The 21,094-nt window shown below is 35.8% G+C and overlaps 1 protein-coding gene across 5 annotated transcripts in view; it reads right to left on the minus strand.

Annotated features, from left to right (window-relative positions):
• AKAP6 (A-kinase anchoring protein 6) overlaps nt 1-21,094 on the minus strand; it is a 294,028-nt gene that overhangs the window by 206,898 nt on the left and 66,036 nt on the right. For 4 of the 5 annotated variants that reach the window (XM_081971195.1, XM_081971196.1, XM_081971193.1 and 1 more), the window contains 2 exons: nt 8,798-9,049; nt 1,894-3,693 (listed from right to left, as the gene is read on the minus strand). In XM_081971195.1, the coding sequence (XP_081827321.1) occupies nt 1,894-3,693; nt 8,798-9,049 (2,052 nt within the window). Of the gene's footprint in view, nt 1-1,893; nt 3,694-8,797; nt 9,050-16,239; nt 16,336-21,094 lie in introns of those variants that run through there. The other variant, XM_081971197.1, reaches the window with a different exon arrangement.

The raw sequence follows: 21,094 nt of genomic DNA on the forward strand, positions 1-21,094 counted from the left end.
TTAATGTTCTGAACTTTCCTTTTCAAAACTGGTCCATATGCATGGTTATAAAGCGAGGGTCGTTGTTGAGGTAAGCAGGTATGTGTAATGGGCAGAAGGAATAACCTTGAAGAACAGGTGAAAGAGCTTCAACTAAGATAATGGTCAGATAAAATAAATCTGAGTGCAAGGAAAAACAATATAATTTGAGAAAGTGTCTAAGACATGACTTTCCAAGTTCGCACAAAGATAAAAACGTGCTTGTGGGTACAGAGCTTCAGAGCTACAAAATCATATTCAGATTCTGCACCTGTATCAGAATTAATAACTTTGGTTTCCTAATCTGGACCCCTTTGAAGGGCTGATAGTATACTCACACCAGAAACTTTTCTGAAATGTTCTTAGGTATAAAGAACTATGTGTGGTGTAGGAGTTAGCAGAGTGGCATACCACTGGGGACTGACAATGGGAAATCACTAGTTTCTCTTCAACCCATTTTACTTCACCGGATTGCTATTATGGAGAAAAATCAGAGAACAGAGTGCCATCTTTGCCATCTTGGTTGGATATAAACCTAACAAATAAATATATCAAGTCATTGGTGATATAGAACACTGATATTATTGGGGCCCTACAGAATGTAGTGATTTGCTCTCTGTTTGCTCCAAGCAGGAAGTATGCATTATACATATATCCATCCATCCATTGCTATTTTCACTGAGTATCTGCATTAGAATAAAAGGGATATATGTCATTTTATAAATAAACAATCAGCAGCCTAGTGTTTCTCAGCAGCTGCACAGATCCTTGCCAGCAGGCCCACATTCATCGAAACAACATTTTGCCAGGTTTCAGTTTAGTCTTGTGTTTGTGATTTTGTGTTTGTGTTTGGGTTCAAAGTTGTAAGCTGGTTTCACATGGAAATAAACTGACCTAATTTGCTTTCCCAATATTAGCTATTGTTCCTATTCTGTACTTCTTCAAATTCTGCAGTGCAGTTTTAGCTTTAAAAATATACCACAATGCATATAATATATTTAAAGCAATCATAAGATGCATATAAAAAGACATAAATTGATTTTTTCATATGAATTCCATTCCCACCAGAAAGCCCCTCTTGAACACTGGCACAGAAAAGTGATGGAATGGACATATGATTGAACTCTCGTGAACTTAATACAAAAAATATCATTCATCTCTCACACCCTATTGACCTTGCCTTACTGCTCAATTCACGAACATTAGGGCAGTATCAAACTTTTAAAAGAGATGTTTTGCAAAGCAGGCTCGTATAAGAAACCCTTTTCAAAGCATTAAAGCCAAAGAGTATATCAAAGGATTTGACACTCTTGTTTTCAAAGTCTATCCCCAACTGTATGTTTATGTGTATATGACTAAGTAACACAGTGGTGGGATTCAACATTTTTACTACCGGCTTTGTGGGCGTGGCTTGGTGGGTGCGGCATGACTTGGTGGGCGTGGCAGGGGAAGGATACTGTAAAATATCCATTCCTTCCCTCCTCCAGGGAAGGATACTGCAAAATCCCAATTCCTCCCGATCAGCTGAGACTCGGGAGGCAGAGAATAGATGGGGGTGGGGCCAGTCAGTGGTGGTATTTACTAGTTTTCCGAACTACTCAAAATTTCCGCTACTGTTTCTCCAGAACTGGTCAGAACCTGCTGAATACCATCTCTGAAGTAACACTTCTGGTTCCATCAGCAAAGTGAAGCAGTTATGCTCATATATGGGAAAGCCTTCAAAATAGTCATGTCAAATCTTTTGAATAATGTGGCTGCTTTAACATTTCAAGGAGTACATTGCTTGCATCAGTGTATTTTGCAAATTTCCTCTTTATGCTGCCATATATTGATAAGAAGATAAAGGTCTACCTACTTCATTAGTTTCCTACTTACCTCCATTTTTTTCCATACAATTTCCTTATTCTCTTGGTGTTGTATATCTTCCATCAGCTGCTGTATTAGAGCTGATTTATTTGTGAGAGTTATTTCATTTTTATCAGAAGCCTGACATATTGATGGCTTTCGTGGCCTATCTTCTAGGTACCTTTTCAAGCTAGATGTACAAAGTTCTTCATCAGAAATTATATCACTAAGAGGGCCTGATTCAATGCTGTCTCCTACTGAGGATATGATGTCACTTGAAGAGCTTGGTGAAATTCTACCTAATCTTTTGTGCTTCTTTTTCACCTGGTAGGTTGGGTAAACTTCTGAATCTGAATTCATTTCAGATAGTTCCCAGTCATCAATGTTTTGAATAGTTTCTCCTGGAGATTTCTGTGGAAGCAATTTTGTCAAAGTTTCTAATTTCAGAGCTAATACTTCTGTCTGTTTGAGATGTGATGGAAGAGCTAAGTATTCATCAGAGCCATACCAGGCATCACCTATTTTATTTTCTGTGCTGGCATTCTTTGGTGAAGGTGAGTGGGTCTTTTCAGTCTTGTTTCTTTGAAGAAGAGGGAAGGGAGATACAGCAGGATCTGATCCAGCTGAAAAGCTGCTGACATGGCTATGAGTGGGTGAAGCAGATGGTTCTCTTTCACTGCAAGACTGGCCATTCAGTTCTTCTTGCTTGTACAGTTCAGAAGAGGTTGAAGTTGTGTCACTTTCTGTTCCTTCTATGGAGTGCATGCTGCAAGTAGAAACTCCATTTTGTAAAGCCAGAACTCCTCTTTTGTTCATTTGATTGGTTGGTGTAGTATTTGATACCATTTCAGAAATCCTGCAGGATGCCACCTCCTCAGGAATGTCATGTGACTTTTTGCACCTCAGCTTCTGCCTTCTAGCATTGTCAATTGACCTACTTAGAGCCATGGACTTTTCTTTGAAATGATTTTGAATTGCAAACTTGAGTTCACTTATGTTGTGTAAACAATCGCACGACTGACTTATGGCAGAAGGACAATTATTGTATGCTGTTTGTAATGCCAGGCAAAGCTTGGATCGATCTGGTGGCTCTAGCAGGGAGGGTGTGCTCTTACTGATTTCTGTCTTAATCAAAGAGAACTGATTTTTTATATCATCGACTATCATATCTGTTTTAAATATGTCTTCTTTGAGAAACAAGCCCCTCTTGGGCAAGGTGGGCTGTGTGGGTGAATCCTCATTGTAGTCAAAACCACCCTGAATTGATCGCTTGGGCGTTGAGTTTTCACTGTGAGGGTGATGATTAGCTTTTGCACCACTGGAGGACATTGGATTTGGCTCCTGTTTTATTGTTTCTAAAACCTTCTTGTGGCCAAACGAGACAGCTGAATCCTCAGAAGCTACTTTACAAAAGGGTAAGTGCTCAAAAAGATGAGTGAGTGAAAGTTCAGTAGATATAGTTGATGATTCTTTGCAGCTTTGGCCGTCCCCCTGCAGCTGATCTATTGACAGGGGTAGGTGTATTTCTTTTGTATTAATACTTTCATTGCATTTGGAAGCACCTGAATCTGTTGCTACAGCCAGTAACCCCACACTTCTAGTAAGTTCTGGAAAGGCTTTGTCCATTTCACTACAGCTCCAAGACTCAAAGGATGTTATTTTAGCTGGACTGGAAGTCATGTCCCCAAGAGCACCAAGCAAATCCTCACTCGGGCTGTAGTCAGACAGTTCAAAGGCAGTAATTCCACAGTCTAAGGATAAATAATTTTGAGAGCATTTGATAGTTAGCTGTCCTGAGTCATCAACTTCTGTTAAAGAATCAAGACGGTCCTGTAACAAAATCAAGAGGAAAAACAGTTGTGCTTATGATTTTTTAAAATCTATAATGCTAAACCTTGCAAATACAGAAATGGGAACAGTGAAGGGGGAATGTCCTCTTGATCTTCAGAACATTACTGATCATAAAATTATCACATTGCTTTATGGATTTCACTGAAAATGGATAACATTAATTAAATAATGAAGATCGCAATAATGGAAGAGGTTGTCCAGTTGTTGACAGCTTTAAATAATTGGTGTAGAAGTGATGTGCTATGCCTGGATAACACTGAATGGAATGTGAATGGCAAAAAGTTCATGAACCAATGTTTAATGGAGCCATATGCATTAAAGTCAGTCCTGATGGCATTTTATTATATTATTCTTATGTATTACTATAATGCAAGGAATACAAAATAATAATTGTTCAGAACTCAATATATAGCCTGGGCTAGTTGTATATATTTACAATTTCAGATAGAATATTTCTTTATTTGTCTTTACTTGTATATATGGAATATTACAATGTTTTGATTTATTTCATAGTCATTTTTTAAAAAAATCTCATTTTGTATTATTCAGTTGCCACTTACTGTAATTAAGCAAAAAAATAAGCTTCTATTTTCTGCTTTTCATCCCTTCTTCAGGACAGGAATATGAGCTTAAAACTGGGAGAATTCTTGAATCAGACTTTAATTTTTAAATGAATGTTTTTTTTTAAAAAAAAAGTCTACTACGTGTGGATAAATGTTGTAACTTTATGTTTTAATGTTTTAACTTTAACCTAATATTCTTTTGTGGGTAGTTTAAATTTTTAAAGACTGTGATCAAAGCAAGGGCAAATATTCAAAATTTCTATAAAATTTCATAAAAATAGATTTGGAATAATAACAGATCCCCTGCCAATATTTGTTAGTTTATATTATTGTGTAATTGCCATAATAGATTTGTATAATTTTTAGGATAGTTCCTAATTCTAATTTAAATTAAAGGAATACTAGGATATCATGATTGTTAAACAAATACGTTGATTAAAAAAAAGTTTTAGCAGAGGCAGACATATAAAATACATTATGATAGAAATGTAGAAGAAGGTTGGAGAAATATTGTATCTCCTACATTTTCACATCAAAATTCCCCAGGTTAAAATATGTTTTTGGAGCACTATTGGAGACAAATATTGTACTGTATTTCCAACTTGTTTTTGCTTTTCTTTCTTATACTGCAAAGAGCATTGAGAGTGAAATAGTTGTTCTCCTGATACATGCCATGACTTGGATCCTGTAACACTTTCCTGACCTGGTCTTGCCCTGCTTGTAGCCCTGTGAAGTGAACAAGGAACAAGCTTTCCTTATTCTAGTATTTACCCCCTGCAGCAGAACTATGAAAACTATTTCTGATATTTGACACAGGACACAAAACAAATTCAGAGCCAAAGAATATAACTGTTTGTTGAAAAATAGTCCCAAACACTTATTTTCTTCTTGGGCAGCACTCTCCTCAATAGTGTGACTATATTTGAACCATGCCTGTCTGTCTGTCTCTCTCTGTCTCTCTCTCTGTCTGTCTAGTATCTCTCTGTAAACTTGTTTGCATTTTTAAAAATCTCCTGCTTCATGGACAGAGGAAATCTAAGTTCCAATAAATCCATCCTATCCTTATGGGAACGATTTACCCTTGTTCGTCTCCCAAGTAGCATTTCATTTTGGTCATTTTAAGAATATTGCATCGTGCTGTTTCTTAACGGGGAAAAGTTCTTACATATGAGTTTGTGGCATGTTACTCTCAAAGGGTTTGCTGGGAAATATTATTCCACAGAATGAATAAATAATGGTTGGCTGAAATAGCTACTGACAAAACAGACTGAAAAATTATTGGCTGAAGGGTCAAATATATTTGTGAGCCACAGATAATACAGACTGATTGTTTTTAAAAGTGGATGAGTTTAATGTGTATTGTGAATGAATGACAAATGAAAGGGAGGTTGTATGACAGACCCTCACTCATGTAGCATTTAAAAATGAATATGTGATGTTTGAGATCATGTTAAGATAGGAAGACTGCAGCATGATAAAAGCCGTAAGTGCAACACAAAGCCATTTTTAATTAATTCCACTGACCACTGGAATTCATATTTACAGCGTGTCTCCAAATGTGACATTTACTGCTCCCAAGACACCCAGGAAAAAAGGAGTGCACCCTCAGGAATGCAATGCAAGATCTTAAAAGTTAAAGGTATAGAGCAGGTAGGAGATTGACCCGTGTTTTAACATTTGGGGGTTAGGTAACACAATCTAGATGCTAACACATCTAGAAAGGTTAGGTGCAAAATACTGATAAATTTCTTTAATGCACAAAAATAAATATTCATATCTAATAGGGCTTGGAGAATAGCTTTGGAATGTAATATCAAATTTTAGTCATTTAATCATTCATTTGATAACATAAGTCAGAGTTTTTTCCTCTGAAACTATGGTTGTAGAACTCATTTATTTACAACAGTGAATTGGAATTTCAATCAAAATTAGATCTAAAGAAATGGTGGGTCAGGGTCAGATACCAACAGGAAATGCAGGTGGGAGTGGAATGCTCAGTTTCAGAACCAACCACTCTTCTAATCTGCTTCTGAAAAAACTGTGAAGTAGTTTATATTTTTATCATCTTTATCAAGCTTCTCTTACTTAAACTGTAGTTGGTAGGAAGAAAAAGAACCAAACCAACAGTTCTGATCAAGTCTTTGTAAATGTTTGTACATATTTATGTATAAATGCATAACTTAAATCAAGTGAGAGTTTGTGAAGCCAAAATTTAGGTTTGTGCAGATCTTCCGTGATGACAATTTGTATTCTATTTCTAAGTAGCAAGCTGTCAAGTGATGTGAGTGAATAAAGTACCTAATACATCTAGAAATGAGTTTTTGCCTGAATTCATATTAAATTCAGTATTCTGTTCAGGAATCAACTTTGAAGTAAATAAAGGACTTAATACTGTTCAATTAGAAGATCCTTCTATTCCATACTATGAAAAAGTCTACATCTCTTGCTACAGGCATATAGAGCATTAGAAGTTTCTCTCCATGTTTATCTCTTCAATTAATTGACAGAAGTTAACCTGAAGGTTAACTTATGAAGCCATCCTGAAGCACTGGATTAGTTCCACTGTCATCCTACAGTCCCTGCAGAATATTGGTCTGTCAGAGATAGAGCAGGAAAAAGTGAAAGACATTATATTTAGTGAATTAATTTCCAAGCATTTCTACAGCAGCACTCAATATTTTAAGAAACTGTTACACTGTCATGCACAGGTCTTTGATGGAACAGCTTAGAAGGCAATGTCCATTTCAATATGATTCAATGTTTGTAATTTGTAGTGATCAGTTAGATAAGCATTGTGTGCTCAAGAAAGTAAGAACTCATCGGTTCACATATAATTCCAAGAATTAAGAACATAAGAAGCTATGATATGTTAGGCTAAGGTCCACTTTAATCCTGTATTGTCTCTCAAAATAGACCGCCCCCTCTCCCCGAGTCCCTACGGGGAGAGGGGGCGGTCTATAAATTTAATAAACCTTAATTTAATAATAATAAACCAAAATGGCCAACCAAATGAAACTGGGTGCTTATTAGCAGAAAAATGAGGTACCTATCTTCTGTAGTTGTTCCCCAGTCTGGAAGAAGTATAAAGTCTTCACATCAAATAGCCTTAGATAAATCTGACTTTTGTACATATATCCAAATTAGCAGCTATCATCATATCAAGGGGAAATTAATTCTGCAAATTGATTGTGCTTTATGTGAAGATGTGCTTCCTTTTATCTGTTTTAAATCTTCACCCAATCAGTAGTTGGACCATTTCACCCTAGTGCTTCCAGACAGAGAGAGAATTTCATTCTTTCTTATTTTATACACCTCAATCTATGTTCCTCTTGAACTGACTTTTTTTCCAAGTTAAAGAGACCTGAACGTTACAGCCTTTCCTCATAGAGAAGATATTATTATTATTATTATTATTATTATTATTATTATTATTATTATTATTATTATTATTATTATTATTATTATTCTTAATTATTATTAATTGAGTTATTATTTTGGTTGACCTTATCTGCATTTTTTCAAGGTCTATTATATATCCCTTTTCAAGCTGTCATCAAAATGTTTGTCCTTTTCCCCATGTTCTTGATAGGGCTATTATTTTGAAAACATACTGACATAAACTGGCCGAGGAAAAAAAGGACTCTGTGTGTGTTTGTGTGTGTGTCTGTCTGTGTCTGTCTAAGTCAGTGCAAGTCTTCAAAAGAGCATGGGGTCCTACAAGAGCTGATGTGTATATGCTGACAGAAAGAATAAAAGTATTTTAAATTAAAGGACCAGATGTATAGAATTCTTACATGACAATGTGATTCCAGCTGTCTATACACTGATGTTATGATTTTTCAGCTGTCCCCAGGAATAGCTCAAAACTTGCTTTTTGGTGAAAAAAAGTTTATGGTAGCAGTGAAATAGGGCAGAATCTAAACACTCCAAAGTAAAGTCTATCCATAGGACTGGTATGCAACAATGTATGTGAAAGATATTTCACTTTTGAATAAATTACAATTTAAATGAGATTTATGACAGAGGTTGTTCAAGTTTCAAGAAAATCTTGCCTATAATGAATGTGTGGATATTTGTGTAATCATGGGGAAAATATTACTTGTGGGTTAATACATTCCCTTAACAGTATTGTTAATGTGAACCTGTACGCTTCCATTAAGGGAATCATTATGATTGATGTATCTACCTCTGTGTTAATCGTAGGGAATAAGCAGTGCACTTAGCTATCTTTACAGCTTAAGGTTACAATAGCTTTTTGCTTTTAGCTCTACAGTTATCTCTGAAACAGCCACCTCAAAGAAAATACATTTCATTTCAGCTGGATCAGTCACTCTGAAGGAAGGACTATAGTGTCATTTTTTTTCTTTACTAAAGCAGACTGATACTGGAGTTACCTCATCTGGCCTAAACCCAACAGATTCTGCTGCAAATTGATTTACTTGCTTTAATGAGGGTAAAGTAGGCAAACAATTCTAGGATTTAGAATTCAAAAAGGAATTTCTTATAGTGACTTGTCATACCTCTTTTGTTTCTTCTGTAAAAGCTTGCAAAATATCAGTTTGCCTCGTGTAATTTCCATTGGCATCTTGCAATCCCTGAAGAATTCTCTCTCTCAGAACCAGGACAGAAACTCGAAGCTGATGCCAAAGAAACTGTACTGTGTGGATGTCAACAATTACATTGACTGAGTAAGACAGAAGTTTCAGGGAAAATTCAGTCTCTAGAAGAGCATGGATTTGTTCAACATGATCAGAGATATCTTCACATACGTCCTGTGACAAGAGAAAAAAGAAAATATTACCCACAACTATTCCAAATTTCATTAGTTCGTCATTCATTCATTATATAAAAGGCATAAAGATTGTGCCCACAAGCGCGTGCGCGCGCACACACACACAGAGTGACTTAATATGCACATGAAATCAAAAGCTCATTTTTGATATTTTATGAACTTCAGGAAAATTGGTATCTTTTGCACTTTTCAGTAGATTGTTATGGTGAGAATAACTAGCAACTTGATATATCAAGATCTAAGCACACTATGGTTTAAATACTGTGATCTGTTCTAAAAACCTGGAAATAGTATACCGTCTCTTTTAAAAGGTGTACATAGGTTGTTATGTTAATGAGAACTGATTGATTTTACCCTGTCTCCCCCAAAATAAGACCAATAGGGCTTTTGAACACATGGGCTAAAATAAGCCGTCCCCTGGAAATAAGCTGTCCCTGAAAATATTGCAACACAGCAGCAGCCATGAGGTGACCACACTCGCCGCCTCCTGCAACTCAAAAATAATAAGACCTTGCCGAAAATAAGGCCAAGTGCTTATTTCTGGGGTCAAAAGAAAATAAGACCCTGTTTTATTTTCGGGAAAACACGGTAATAGCAGTGAAAGCTGCTATTGTAAATATAATTATAATCCTTTAGTAAATAACACTATTGGCTCCCCCCCCCCCAAATTGGTAATCTTAGAAAAAACAGCATATATAAGAAAGCTAACATGATGCTGATATAAACTTATTTTGATTACTTCCAACTCTAATTTTGTGACATCCAATGCTAAAGGTTGTCTACTGAGCTTGAGCTCTGTAACAAACAAAACAGCTAATAATAATATCAAGATAGCATAATTACAGTAACTAGAATGATAATGCTGAGGAACATGTACTGTCAAGATATCTAAGTAATTCATGAACAATGACAGGATGAAGTGTTTTTAGATTGCATTGAAGGAGTGGAAAGGGGACTGGCAAAGGGAAAGCAGGGCCTGGGCAGCAAATAGGTAGATAGGTAGAAATTCATTTATTTTTCCTACTGGGTTCTGGCTTGGGGGGGGTGTTATGTTACTGAGTGGCCATGGCCATGAGTGATGTTGAGTTGGCCATTACCACTCAGTTACATGACCACCCATGCCACACCCACAGAACCAGTAGTAAAAAAAATTGAATCCTACCACTGCACATGACCTTTGAACATTCCTAACTACAATAAAATATTACTTGAGAAAAATTAATAGGATATATTGTGATTGACTTATGTGTCCTGATTTTTTATATAACCTGGATTTGTATGAGCAGCAGGAATCTGCTTACTATCTGCAGATCCCCAGAAAGATGGGCCAGGATTACAGATGGTGTTTAGTATTCAAAAGCTCGTGTTCGTCTCTTGAACACTTTCCTTCTTAATCCTAATTGCTGATTTCCTTTCTTCAAACCTGTTTCAGTTGTTCTTTTCAAAAGGCAATGCAGCTTACATAATCCTAACTGTAGAAAAGGGAAATTTGTTGTCTGAATAGATTCATACATGGCACTACCACTTAGTTAATTTAGTCTTGGTTTTGGTTGTTTTAGTTCATGCATAAAGTCATGAAACATAATATAAAGAAAACAATGTGGGTTTGCTTCCAACCCGCTGCAGGTGAAGGACATTAGGTTTCTGCAGAGTAGATAAGGATGGCATAGATCATGACAGCATGTCAGACAAAGCAGGCATGGGATCTTTGCAAATAAACAACAATGGAAGGATGATCAGAAAGTATTAAACATTTAGGAAGATAGATTAGTCAAGACATACAATTCTTACTGCTATTATGCATTAAATCTTCAAGACTGAAGCTTAGACAATCAGAATTAGGATTTCAAGTAAATAGCAATAGCACTTAGACTTATATACTGCTTCATAGTGCTTTACAGCCCTCTCTAAATAATATGTAAATCCTCATGTGGTACACAGAGTACAAAAAGAAAACTGAACAAATCACATTACTGATTCTGATTAGCCTTCGATTTTTGTAATTAAAATATGTGGTTTAAGAAACCTAGCCATCAATCATTAGTAGAAATTCGGTGTCCATGTTGTTATTTTTGGTTCAAAATCCATCACAGATAGTAATCCCAGGACCCAAAAACACTTTCTTTGCTAAAAATTATGTCCACTTTATACCAGTTGCCTGAGTAAAAAAAAAAATATTTTGTTTTTTTAAAACATAATTTATAAAGCACAAGTTTGCAAATGTATGGATTTGATTTTGAGTTGTAGTTTATACAGAACCACTTAGAGCAGGGGTGTCCAAACTTGGCAACTTTAAGACTTGTGGACTTCAACTCCCAGAATTCCCCAGCCAGCTCTGCTGGCTGGGGAATTCTGGGAGTTGAAGTCCACAAGTCTTAAAGTTGCCAAGTTTGGACACCCCTGACTTAGAGCTATGGAATTTCTCAACACATCAAAGCCTGCCTTTTCTATTATACCAAGTATCCACAACCTAGTCTACGTAACAGCTGAACCAATAATTTACAGTTGCTACTATCTATCACACAAACCCTGTGCCAACTTCAAAAAAACTGTAGTATATAAATACTTTTGCAACAAAAGCTTGAACACTGACAAAGTTTTACCTCAAAATTAGTTCTAGTGAATTTAAATGTCTATTCTCAGAAATAAAAATATGGATTTATAATATTTACTCAGGTCTATTTTTTAAATCACATTTAAAAAAAAAACTAAGTGATGATGGAGTTGTTTTTTCTGGAGTTATTACAGTGCAACAATATACAGCATATAAAATCTAACAGAATATAAAAACTTCCAGGACTTCATAATTACAGAATAAGAATGCTGCAAATAAATGTATGGCTTTATGTTCCTAATCTTTACATCTCCTGCAAAAAAATAAAGATTTACGCATTTCATAAGACATGCTTACATACAAAACAGATTTTAAAGCATGTTTGCCATAATTAATTTCATTTAAAATGATAATTGTTTCAAGGAAGAGAAATTTCAAGGTGAACTTGGAAACATCATGTAGGATTGCTGTTGGTTGTCCTTCTTGCTCTTTGTTTAAGATCACCTGATTTCTGACGGAATTAATGTTGCTTTACAGATCTAGTGCCATTCCATTGAAATTGGGGAAATAAGCATGTTTTTTTACCAGAATAAGATACTATATGTCCTTGAGGTATAAAAATAATGAAATGAGCCTCTGCAGCAATATATATGTGCAGCCAATCACCTACCAAAACTTCAGATTACTAACAATAACAGGATAACAAGAACAAGGTAAGAGCAGCAACATCTCTGATGGATCTCAGCATATTATGCTTGGATTAGTAGATGTCACTAATCTGTTCCTTCTATTATTTGCTATTCTTTGGATGAGCATTTTGCACTACCGGGACCTAGGTATCGTTCCTCGCTGCATCTTTGATCTCTTTGCAATAGTAATAGTAACATTAAATGGTGTCATCAAAGTTATGATGATCCAAAAATAGAAAGAGATCTTGGAGCAAATGTACATAATTAAATGAAGGTGTTGACAAAGTATGCATCCACTGTAAAAAAGACAAATTCATATGTTAAAAATAATGGGAAGTGCTACTGAAAATAAGATGCCAAAATCATATATTCTCTTATATTCTCATCTATCTATCTACCTATGATGCCAATATCATATATTCCAAGGATGGGTTCTGGCTGCTGCTACTGCCGGTTCACTCAGGGACGCGCCACCCATGCATGCACACTTTGCGTGCTTGATGCGCAGTACTAAAAAAATGCTTCTGTGCACGTGCAGAAGCCAAAAACAAAATGGCGGCTCCTATGGTGCTGCTGAGAGAACCAGTTTGGGGGCATGGCAGGCCTGGGTCGCTGCCGGTTCCAGTGACCCAGGCCGCCAAGTTACCTATTTGGCCGAACTGTTCCGAACCAGTAGGATATATATTATCTTATATATTATCTTATATAAATAATAACCTGATTGAATCTGGAAGTGTATGTGCAGTTCAACTCAAAAAGGACATATTGGAGATAGAAAAGATTCAGAGCAGTACAATTAAGATGATTGTACTGCAACAGTTTCCCTATGGGGAAAGATTGAAGAAAGAAGCTTTTTAGTCTAGAAAGATGGAAAGTAAATGAAGAAAAGGACAACCAGCTGCAAGTGGGTAGTGCTTAGTGATATCAGTGTTAAATGCCTGTTGGAAGACCTGAAAGACCAGGTTAGAAACAGATCACCATGGAGAACAATCTATGTGTCACTAAGAATCAACAACAACTTGATGGCACATTATCTTTTTTTTTTTTTTTAGAAATGAGGTGCAAAGAGGCGATTGAGGTTTACAAAAGTATAAACAGTGTTGATAAAAGTAGGATGAGTTATTTTTCTCTACACTGGGCATGATCATAAGAGCACAAAAATTACAAATTTTACAAATGTTTGTTTATATCTTAGTTGATATATTATTGTTTTGAAAGAACAGCCATTGTACATGCAGTTCTGGCAAGCAGGCTCTTCTAAGACTTCTTTACTACTAAATCCAACAGAACTAGACAGGAATTCATTCTGTGTCAGCTGCCCCTAGAGGAAATGTGCCAAGTTGATGAAATGAAAGATATTTCCGGGTGAGACAACTATGGCCTTGAAATAATGAGGGTTCAAGTAACAAACAGAAAATAAAAACCCAAGTAACAAAATGGCATACTAGTCAAGGGGTGTGTGTGTGTGTGTGTGTGTGTGAGAGAGAGAGAGAGAGAGAGAGAGAGAGAGAGAGAGAGAGAGAGAGAGAGACCATGGGCAATCTGAATTTAACTCTGTGGGGAAAGAAGAATTTTAATCAAGCTGAGTTATTAATAACTCAGTGAATATTATCCTGCAGGGTTTCTAAGAAAGAGGGGGGGAAATATGCTTCATCTAAAACTGATTATTTTAAAATTCCACAGTCACTGCAATTTCAAATGTGAGATGTCTGGTAATGCCTTTTGTTTGGATTCCCCCCCTCCCCCAACCGAATCCACATTTTTGTTTCATATCAGGTTCTGAAACTAAAGTAAAATAAATGTATTCCTCTTTCTGTACTAGCTGTAAAAGTAGTCTTCGGCTTACGACCATTTGTTTAGTGAACATTTGAAATTACAACAGCACTGGGGGGGGGGGGGGAAATGACTTATGGCTGGTTTTCACACTTACGACTGTTGCAGCAGCCCCATAGTCACATGATCAAAATTTGGGTGCTTGGCAACTAGCATGTATTTATGACAGTTGCACTGTCCTGGGTTCATATGATTACCCTTTGTAACCTTCCCAATAAGTTTCTGACAACCAAAGTCAATGAGGGAAGCCACAATTGCTTAACAACCACATGATTAGAGGTGGTATTCAGCCAATTTGGACCAGTTCACCTGAACTGGTAGCGGAAATCGTAGGTGGGCTTGCCCACCCGCCCTGGGTCTATGCCGTCCTGTTTTGGCACGTTTTTGAAGCCGGGTGTATGCACGGAAAGCTGGGCGCATGCATTGGGAACCAGTGGTAACAAAATGTGAAACCTACCACTGCGCATGATTCATTTATCAACTGTAGTGATTTGCATAGCAATTGTGGAAAAAATATTGTAAAATGGGTCTCAACTCACTTAACAACTGCCCTGCTCAGCAATGGAAATTTTAGACTCAATTGTGATCATAACTGAAGGATTACTTGTAGTCATAGACATGCCATGCAAAAATGATTCATCTTGACAGCTAAATAAATAAGCATTTCTGGTAAGATCTTCATTAGATGAGTCTTTCCTAAGAGTTTCCTAAGCCAGGTAGAAAAACTTAATATGCATTGCATTATTAATCGGAAGATTTAGTTCTCCTGGAAAAATATTTTCAAAAGTCAGCAGACAATATTCCTCTTTCCTATACTGTCTCATATATTCTTTCATTTTCATCATTTGTATCACTTCCATTTAAAGCTGATCAAATACATTCCTTCCCATCTAAGCTACTGTCATAGACAGAATTTTCTTCCTTTATCAGATCCCAAGATAAAAATTAAATTAATTATAAGAATATCATTAATCCCGTGGTTATTTAAAACATAAATAATAACTCATGGAAAATCCAAATGTCTAAGAATTCCAGGCAGGAGTCTATGACTATGGAATCTTCTTATGTCAAGTGAAATTCTACCACTGGAACTGCCCAGACTGATGGGAATCAGGGAGTACGTATATACTTTAATAAATTATATGGGTAATCTACAATTAGATTTGAAAAGACTGGTGAAAACGTAATAATGCAAGTCCTAGCTGTGTGTGTGTGTGTGTGTGTGTGTGTGTGTGTGTGTATGAATTAAGAAGAGTTATATTATGTTATATTATTACAAGACACAAATGTGCAAATGTTATAATAACACATCTGCTTACTATAGAAATGGACATTGATGGATCATTATTGAACTAAATAATTGATATCTACTAATTGACTTCTGTAAACTTTGGATAATATAGTAGACACACTAATAACATAATTGCAATAAATTATACCCACAATGTTTTATTAGGAATTTGTTAAGATAAAATAAAAATGATTCACTACATTTTTAGGCCAAACTTTACAGCCAAGACAATGCAGTTGTATATAACAGCACTATTTTTAATCGTACTTTGAATTATAAATAGCCAAGCAACACTGTTAAAATCTTGCTAAAACACAAGTATTATTTTTCACTGATATTAATCACAGAAGAATGACTCTTTAGATCAAAAGCTTAGAAACTTGAAAACCTACCCAGAATTTTTTTAAAGGGTGCTATGGCAACCCTTCAAATATACTTAATCACACAAATTATTAAGATCATGATAATGTCAACCAGTTACCTCGGAAACTTGATATATTGGCTGTTAAAACAGAAAGAAAGGGAAGTTGGAACTTGTCTTTAACAAGATAGTCTAATGTACTAATTCCTTAAACACCCTGTAATACAGTAATTATTTCAACGTCAAGTATTGTTGACAGAAATTACAGCATGCAAAGGAACGAAGAGCTAAAGGGAAGTTCATAGACATGAAATACGATTCCCTTGAAAAAGCTACCGTACCAAACAGCATCTGCAAAGGTTATACTTTAAAAACTAAGGTTCACAGATCTGTTTCCAGAACCTATGCTTTGTTAATTATTTCCCACTACAAGGTATCCTACCTTAATTGTTTTGAAAGGAGAATTTTCATTCATCTATTTAGCAGAAGATTAATAACCCCCCTTCTTCTTCTTCTTGGCCAAAGCAGTTAATTTGAGTTAGCGATTCAGGAAACATGCCAATGTAAAATCCCAGCAAATCACCATTGGATCCATTTTCAATTGTCAGGCAATTGCTTTTGATTTGTAAGAAAAACAAATTTAAAGTATAACCTTTAAAAAAATCGATGAGCGCAACATTATTCCTGAGATTAAACCTAGCTGTTTCTTTGCACAGCAGTTTCTGAGCTACTATAACACTAGAATGTTTTCGCTGTCATAAAGATCTCTGACTCACCGGCCACTTGCCACTTGAAATTAGTTGGGTTATTTTAGTCACTGACATGCATTCCAGAAGAATGTTAGCCGTGCACTAAGATGGCAAAAAGGAATCTAATATAAATCGGTCACTTGGTTACAGTACAAAGCCGATAATAAAGTTTCAAATTTGGATTTATTTCTGGAGAAAGCAATTATGTCTTGATATGTCTGCAAATTTATGCAGTCTGGCTTAGTAATAAGCGGGGCTGAACTGTGGGGAACATAGTTCTAAGTAAACAGTTACAGGATTTATATGACAAATCGAAACACTGAAAAGCAAGTGCCTTCTGCAATCTTTGGGATTTGTGAGCAAACATTATCTGGATTTTAAAGCAAAGCTGGAGAAGTTTTGAAAGCTCTGAGATAAAAAAAAATTTCAGAGCACCAAGATCAGAAGGTTGGAAACGTTTGCTTCCCTTATGCAGTGACTCACAATACCAGAAAAATACTAAATTCCCACTGAGAGCTGCTAGCTTTTTCAGTACTATATAATAGTGGTGAACTGAGAATAAAATGCTGATATATTTTTCAGCTCAGATGTTCTTGCTGCTTCATTAGAGGAGAAATGCCAAACTACCCTGTGGATATTTTATATCAACAAAGCAAAATTCATTGTAATACATCCTTATTTCCTTGAAGGAAGGAAAACCAACAATTTGGAGGTGGAGGATGGGGAAGGGGAAAAATGAAAACTATTAAATCTAGTATTTTGAACTTACTTAATCAAAATTCTTATAGTGTTGTTTATTTTTTTGGAAAGAAAGGTTCATGAAAAACATACCACTGTAGAAGTTTCATCTATGGATTTCAAGACTAATATTATGCATTCTGAGCTCAGATAAGCTATCACTCTCACATCTCAGCTGACATTTTAGTTGTATAATATAATTGATTAAGTAGAACCAACGTTTTGAACTAAACCATTTTCTTCATCTTTCAGAAAAGCACAAAGTAAATTCAGTAAGTCTGCTTCAATAAAGTATCACATTGAATTTTCATCCCCCCCACCCCCACCCTTCTGAGAGATTAAACAGTCAGACAGATTAGCTTTTACCCTTAAGGATTTAATCAAGTGATTTTTTTAAGTGTGCAATTTCCTGCAAAAAATAGTGGGGAGACTGGCTCAGCTAGTTCCTCAGCCTCACCATCCATCTTTGAAAGGATGATGGTTACATTCCTTTCATATCTAAGCAATGGAGTTACATCACTCTGAATGAGCTATATAAAAACAGCTGTTACATTCCATATTTGTGGACCTTTATCTTATTATTCAGCTGTGCCATCCAGACAAGTAGGAGTGCAATGAAATGGAAACTACTGGAACAGGCGGGGCAGGATCATGCAGGCCTGCAAGTGAAGAATTAAGCTGCTGTACATGGAGAATAAAGTATAAGTACAACCACGTGAATACTAGTCCACCTGATAACTAGAATTGTGTCTGCTAGGAAGCTGTTGCATACTGTTCAGTGTGTCTTGCATTTGCCTTTGTACAAGCTTAGTTTGCTTAATGCAAGTGTGCGCATCATCAAGGATAATTATGACTCCTCCTCTGATGGAGAAGAACCATGTCATCTCTGTGCAGCCCTATTAGTTAGATTTGTTTTCTGATATAACCATGGAATTCAACATCTTCATCAATGATTTGGATGAGGGAATAAATGGGGAACTCATCAAATTTGCAGATGACACCAAGCTGGCAGGAATAGCCAACACTCCAGAAGATAGGCTTAAGATACAGAAGGATCTTGACAAACTTGAACATTGGGCACTATCTAATAAAATGAAATTCAGTGGTGAAAAGAGTAAGGTTCTACATTTAGACAAGAAAAAGAAAATGCACAGGTACAGTATAGGTGGTACCTTGCTCAGTAGTAGTAACTGTGAAAAGGATCTTGGAATCCTAGTGGACAACCATTTAAATATGAGCCAGCAGTGTGCAGCAGCTGCCAAAAAAGCCAACACAGTCCTAGGCTGCATCAACAGAGGGATAGAATCAAGAGCACGTGAAGTGTTAATACCACTTTATAATGCCTTGGTAAGGCCACACTTGGAATACTGCATTCAGTTCTGGTTGCCACGATGTAAAAAAGATGTGGAGACTCTAGAAAGAGTGCAGAGAAGAGCAACAAAGATGATTAGGGGACTGGAGACTAAAACATATGAAGAACGGTTGCAGGAACTGGGTATGTTTAGCTTAAGAGAAAGAAGGGCTAGGGGAGACATGATAGCAGTGTTCCAATATCTCAGAGGTTGCCACAAAGAAGAGGGAGTCAAACTATTCTCCAAGGCACCTGAGGGTAGAACAAGAAGCAATGGGTGGAAACTAATCAAGGAGAGAAGCAACTTAAAACTGAGGGGAAATTTCCTGACAGAACAATTAATCAGTGGAACAGCTTGCCTCCAGAAGTTGTGAATGCCCCAACACTGGAAGTTTTTAAGAAGATGTTGGATAGCCATTTGTCTGAAACGGTATAGGGTTTCCTGCCTAGGCAGGGGGTTGGACTAGAAGACCTCCAAGGTCCCTTCTAACTCTGCTATTGTATTGTATTGTATTGTATTGTATTGTATTGTATTGTATAATTAAAATTCATTGAGAGTTCAACCTTTTTCAAAAGAATTAAACTGAAGCCAGTTTCTTATCACACTACGCATATCAATAATCTCACCAAGAAGAACATAGGGAACTAATCAGATTAGCAGTGGAGGCCCCATACCTCCTTCTTTAATTATAAAGATACTCCAAAATTTCAGATCAACAACATGTGGAACATCATGAATATGTTTATGTATGGCAGTACAAAACAGGCTTGCTGTGCTGAACTGTTGCCTCATGTACTGGAAGGAGTGTTTGTATAGGGGAAAATATATTGTTTAGCAAATGTTTCAGGCTGGCTATACATTTATAAGCAGCTTCAGGCTTATAAAACTGTAGTACTGCAAATTAATTATAAGTAACATCATTGGTGATATATGTTTTTATCTGCAAGTTAAAAATGTTTACTGATTTTTTTCTGTGTATTTTATATTCCTAGATACCAGCTTAATTTAATTTAAATTTCATAGATTTTATAACTTGAAAATGATAAATTAAAGTAAGATTTTAAAAATATCAACACAAAATCTATGCATTACATCTAACAACCGCTTTTCAATGACCACCATCAAGAACGTAATTATCAATATGTGTATTTAACCTCTATTTCATTTCTTTCTGGGTTCATTTACTCTTTCTTCCTGTCTCTAGTCGTGGAATTATAATATCCCATCTGTGGTAATAAAATAATCCACATATTTTCATCAAAATTCTCAACTTTTAGATTGCATATACCAAAGAATCACAATCAAATCTGAGAATGGTGACAAATTGGGGCCAGTTATGAGAACCTCATCTTGTTCTACCCAAACACCACATCCAGGAAGATCAAGATCAAAATCAATTTGGTTTTGAATTTTTTTAAAAAAGGAGGGGAAACTATTATAATGAATCCATGTTTGTGGTCAAAAAAGCAAATAGCACATAGTGACAGATAAAGATGAAGCCATCCACATTTAATTTAGTCAAAAAAGTTCAGTGCATAACCTGGGCTACCAGTTTGCCAGAATACATTTTTAAAAATGTTTGTGGTATGGACAGAATCTATTCTATTCTATTCTATTCTCACTGGGGATATTGTATGATGCAAATGTATTATACATAAATAAAATTAAGTATTGCATTTAGCAAAAGCTTACAGGAAATACTTTATTTTATTTTATTCTAGAAGCACTAGATGGTGCTGTGATACAATTGCAGTGGAATCATCAGTCTTTTGCATAGCCATAGATAACTGCTTGTGGGTGAAACAGACATTTTTTCCTGCAGTTTTCAGAGAAAGTGCATGATCATACGCTTTATTTGCAAGACACAGAAGGCTTAAACCAGGTTATTTATTCTGAATTAGTTGTTTTGACTGAAACCCCTAAAGCAATTATATAATTTGAAAATTTTCTTTCATACTGGGGTTCAAATAACATTAACATACAAATTCAACTCTTGAATTAAAAATACTTTTATTAATATTACTAGTAATTTAATTTTTAAATATTCAGATGTATAGAACACCCAATAATCCTATTTTCTGAGTTAAGAACTTGAGGGTCACTTCTCAATGATTAATTTATTTTTTCAGGGCATAGGAACAGAAACTTCCAGTGGCATTGGTTGGGCATCTTTACTATATCTACATTCTGAAATGTTTCCTTCTCCTTTGCTTCCCTTGCTGTAGTTTATATTATACTTTATATAAAATAATATATTAAAGTATATATAAAGGCTAATACTCTTCCAGCTTGAATATGGACGTTCTTTGTAGTCAGTGGCTGTGTTCTCCTTCTTGTTTCCTGCAAAAAAGGGTTCAGTACTATATTAATATAATAAAGGTTTACTCAGAACATCTTGCAACGGTACATTTAACACCATCTATCAGTAATATCTGCTTATCTCAAGTCCTTGGGAAGG

This window comes from Natrix helvetica (genome assembly GCF_964273705.1).
Source record: "Natrix helvetica genome assembly, chromosome: 1".
NCBI lineage: Eukaryota > Metazoa > Chordata > Lepidosauria > Squamata > Natricidae > Natrix > Natrix helvetica.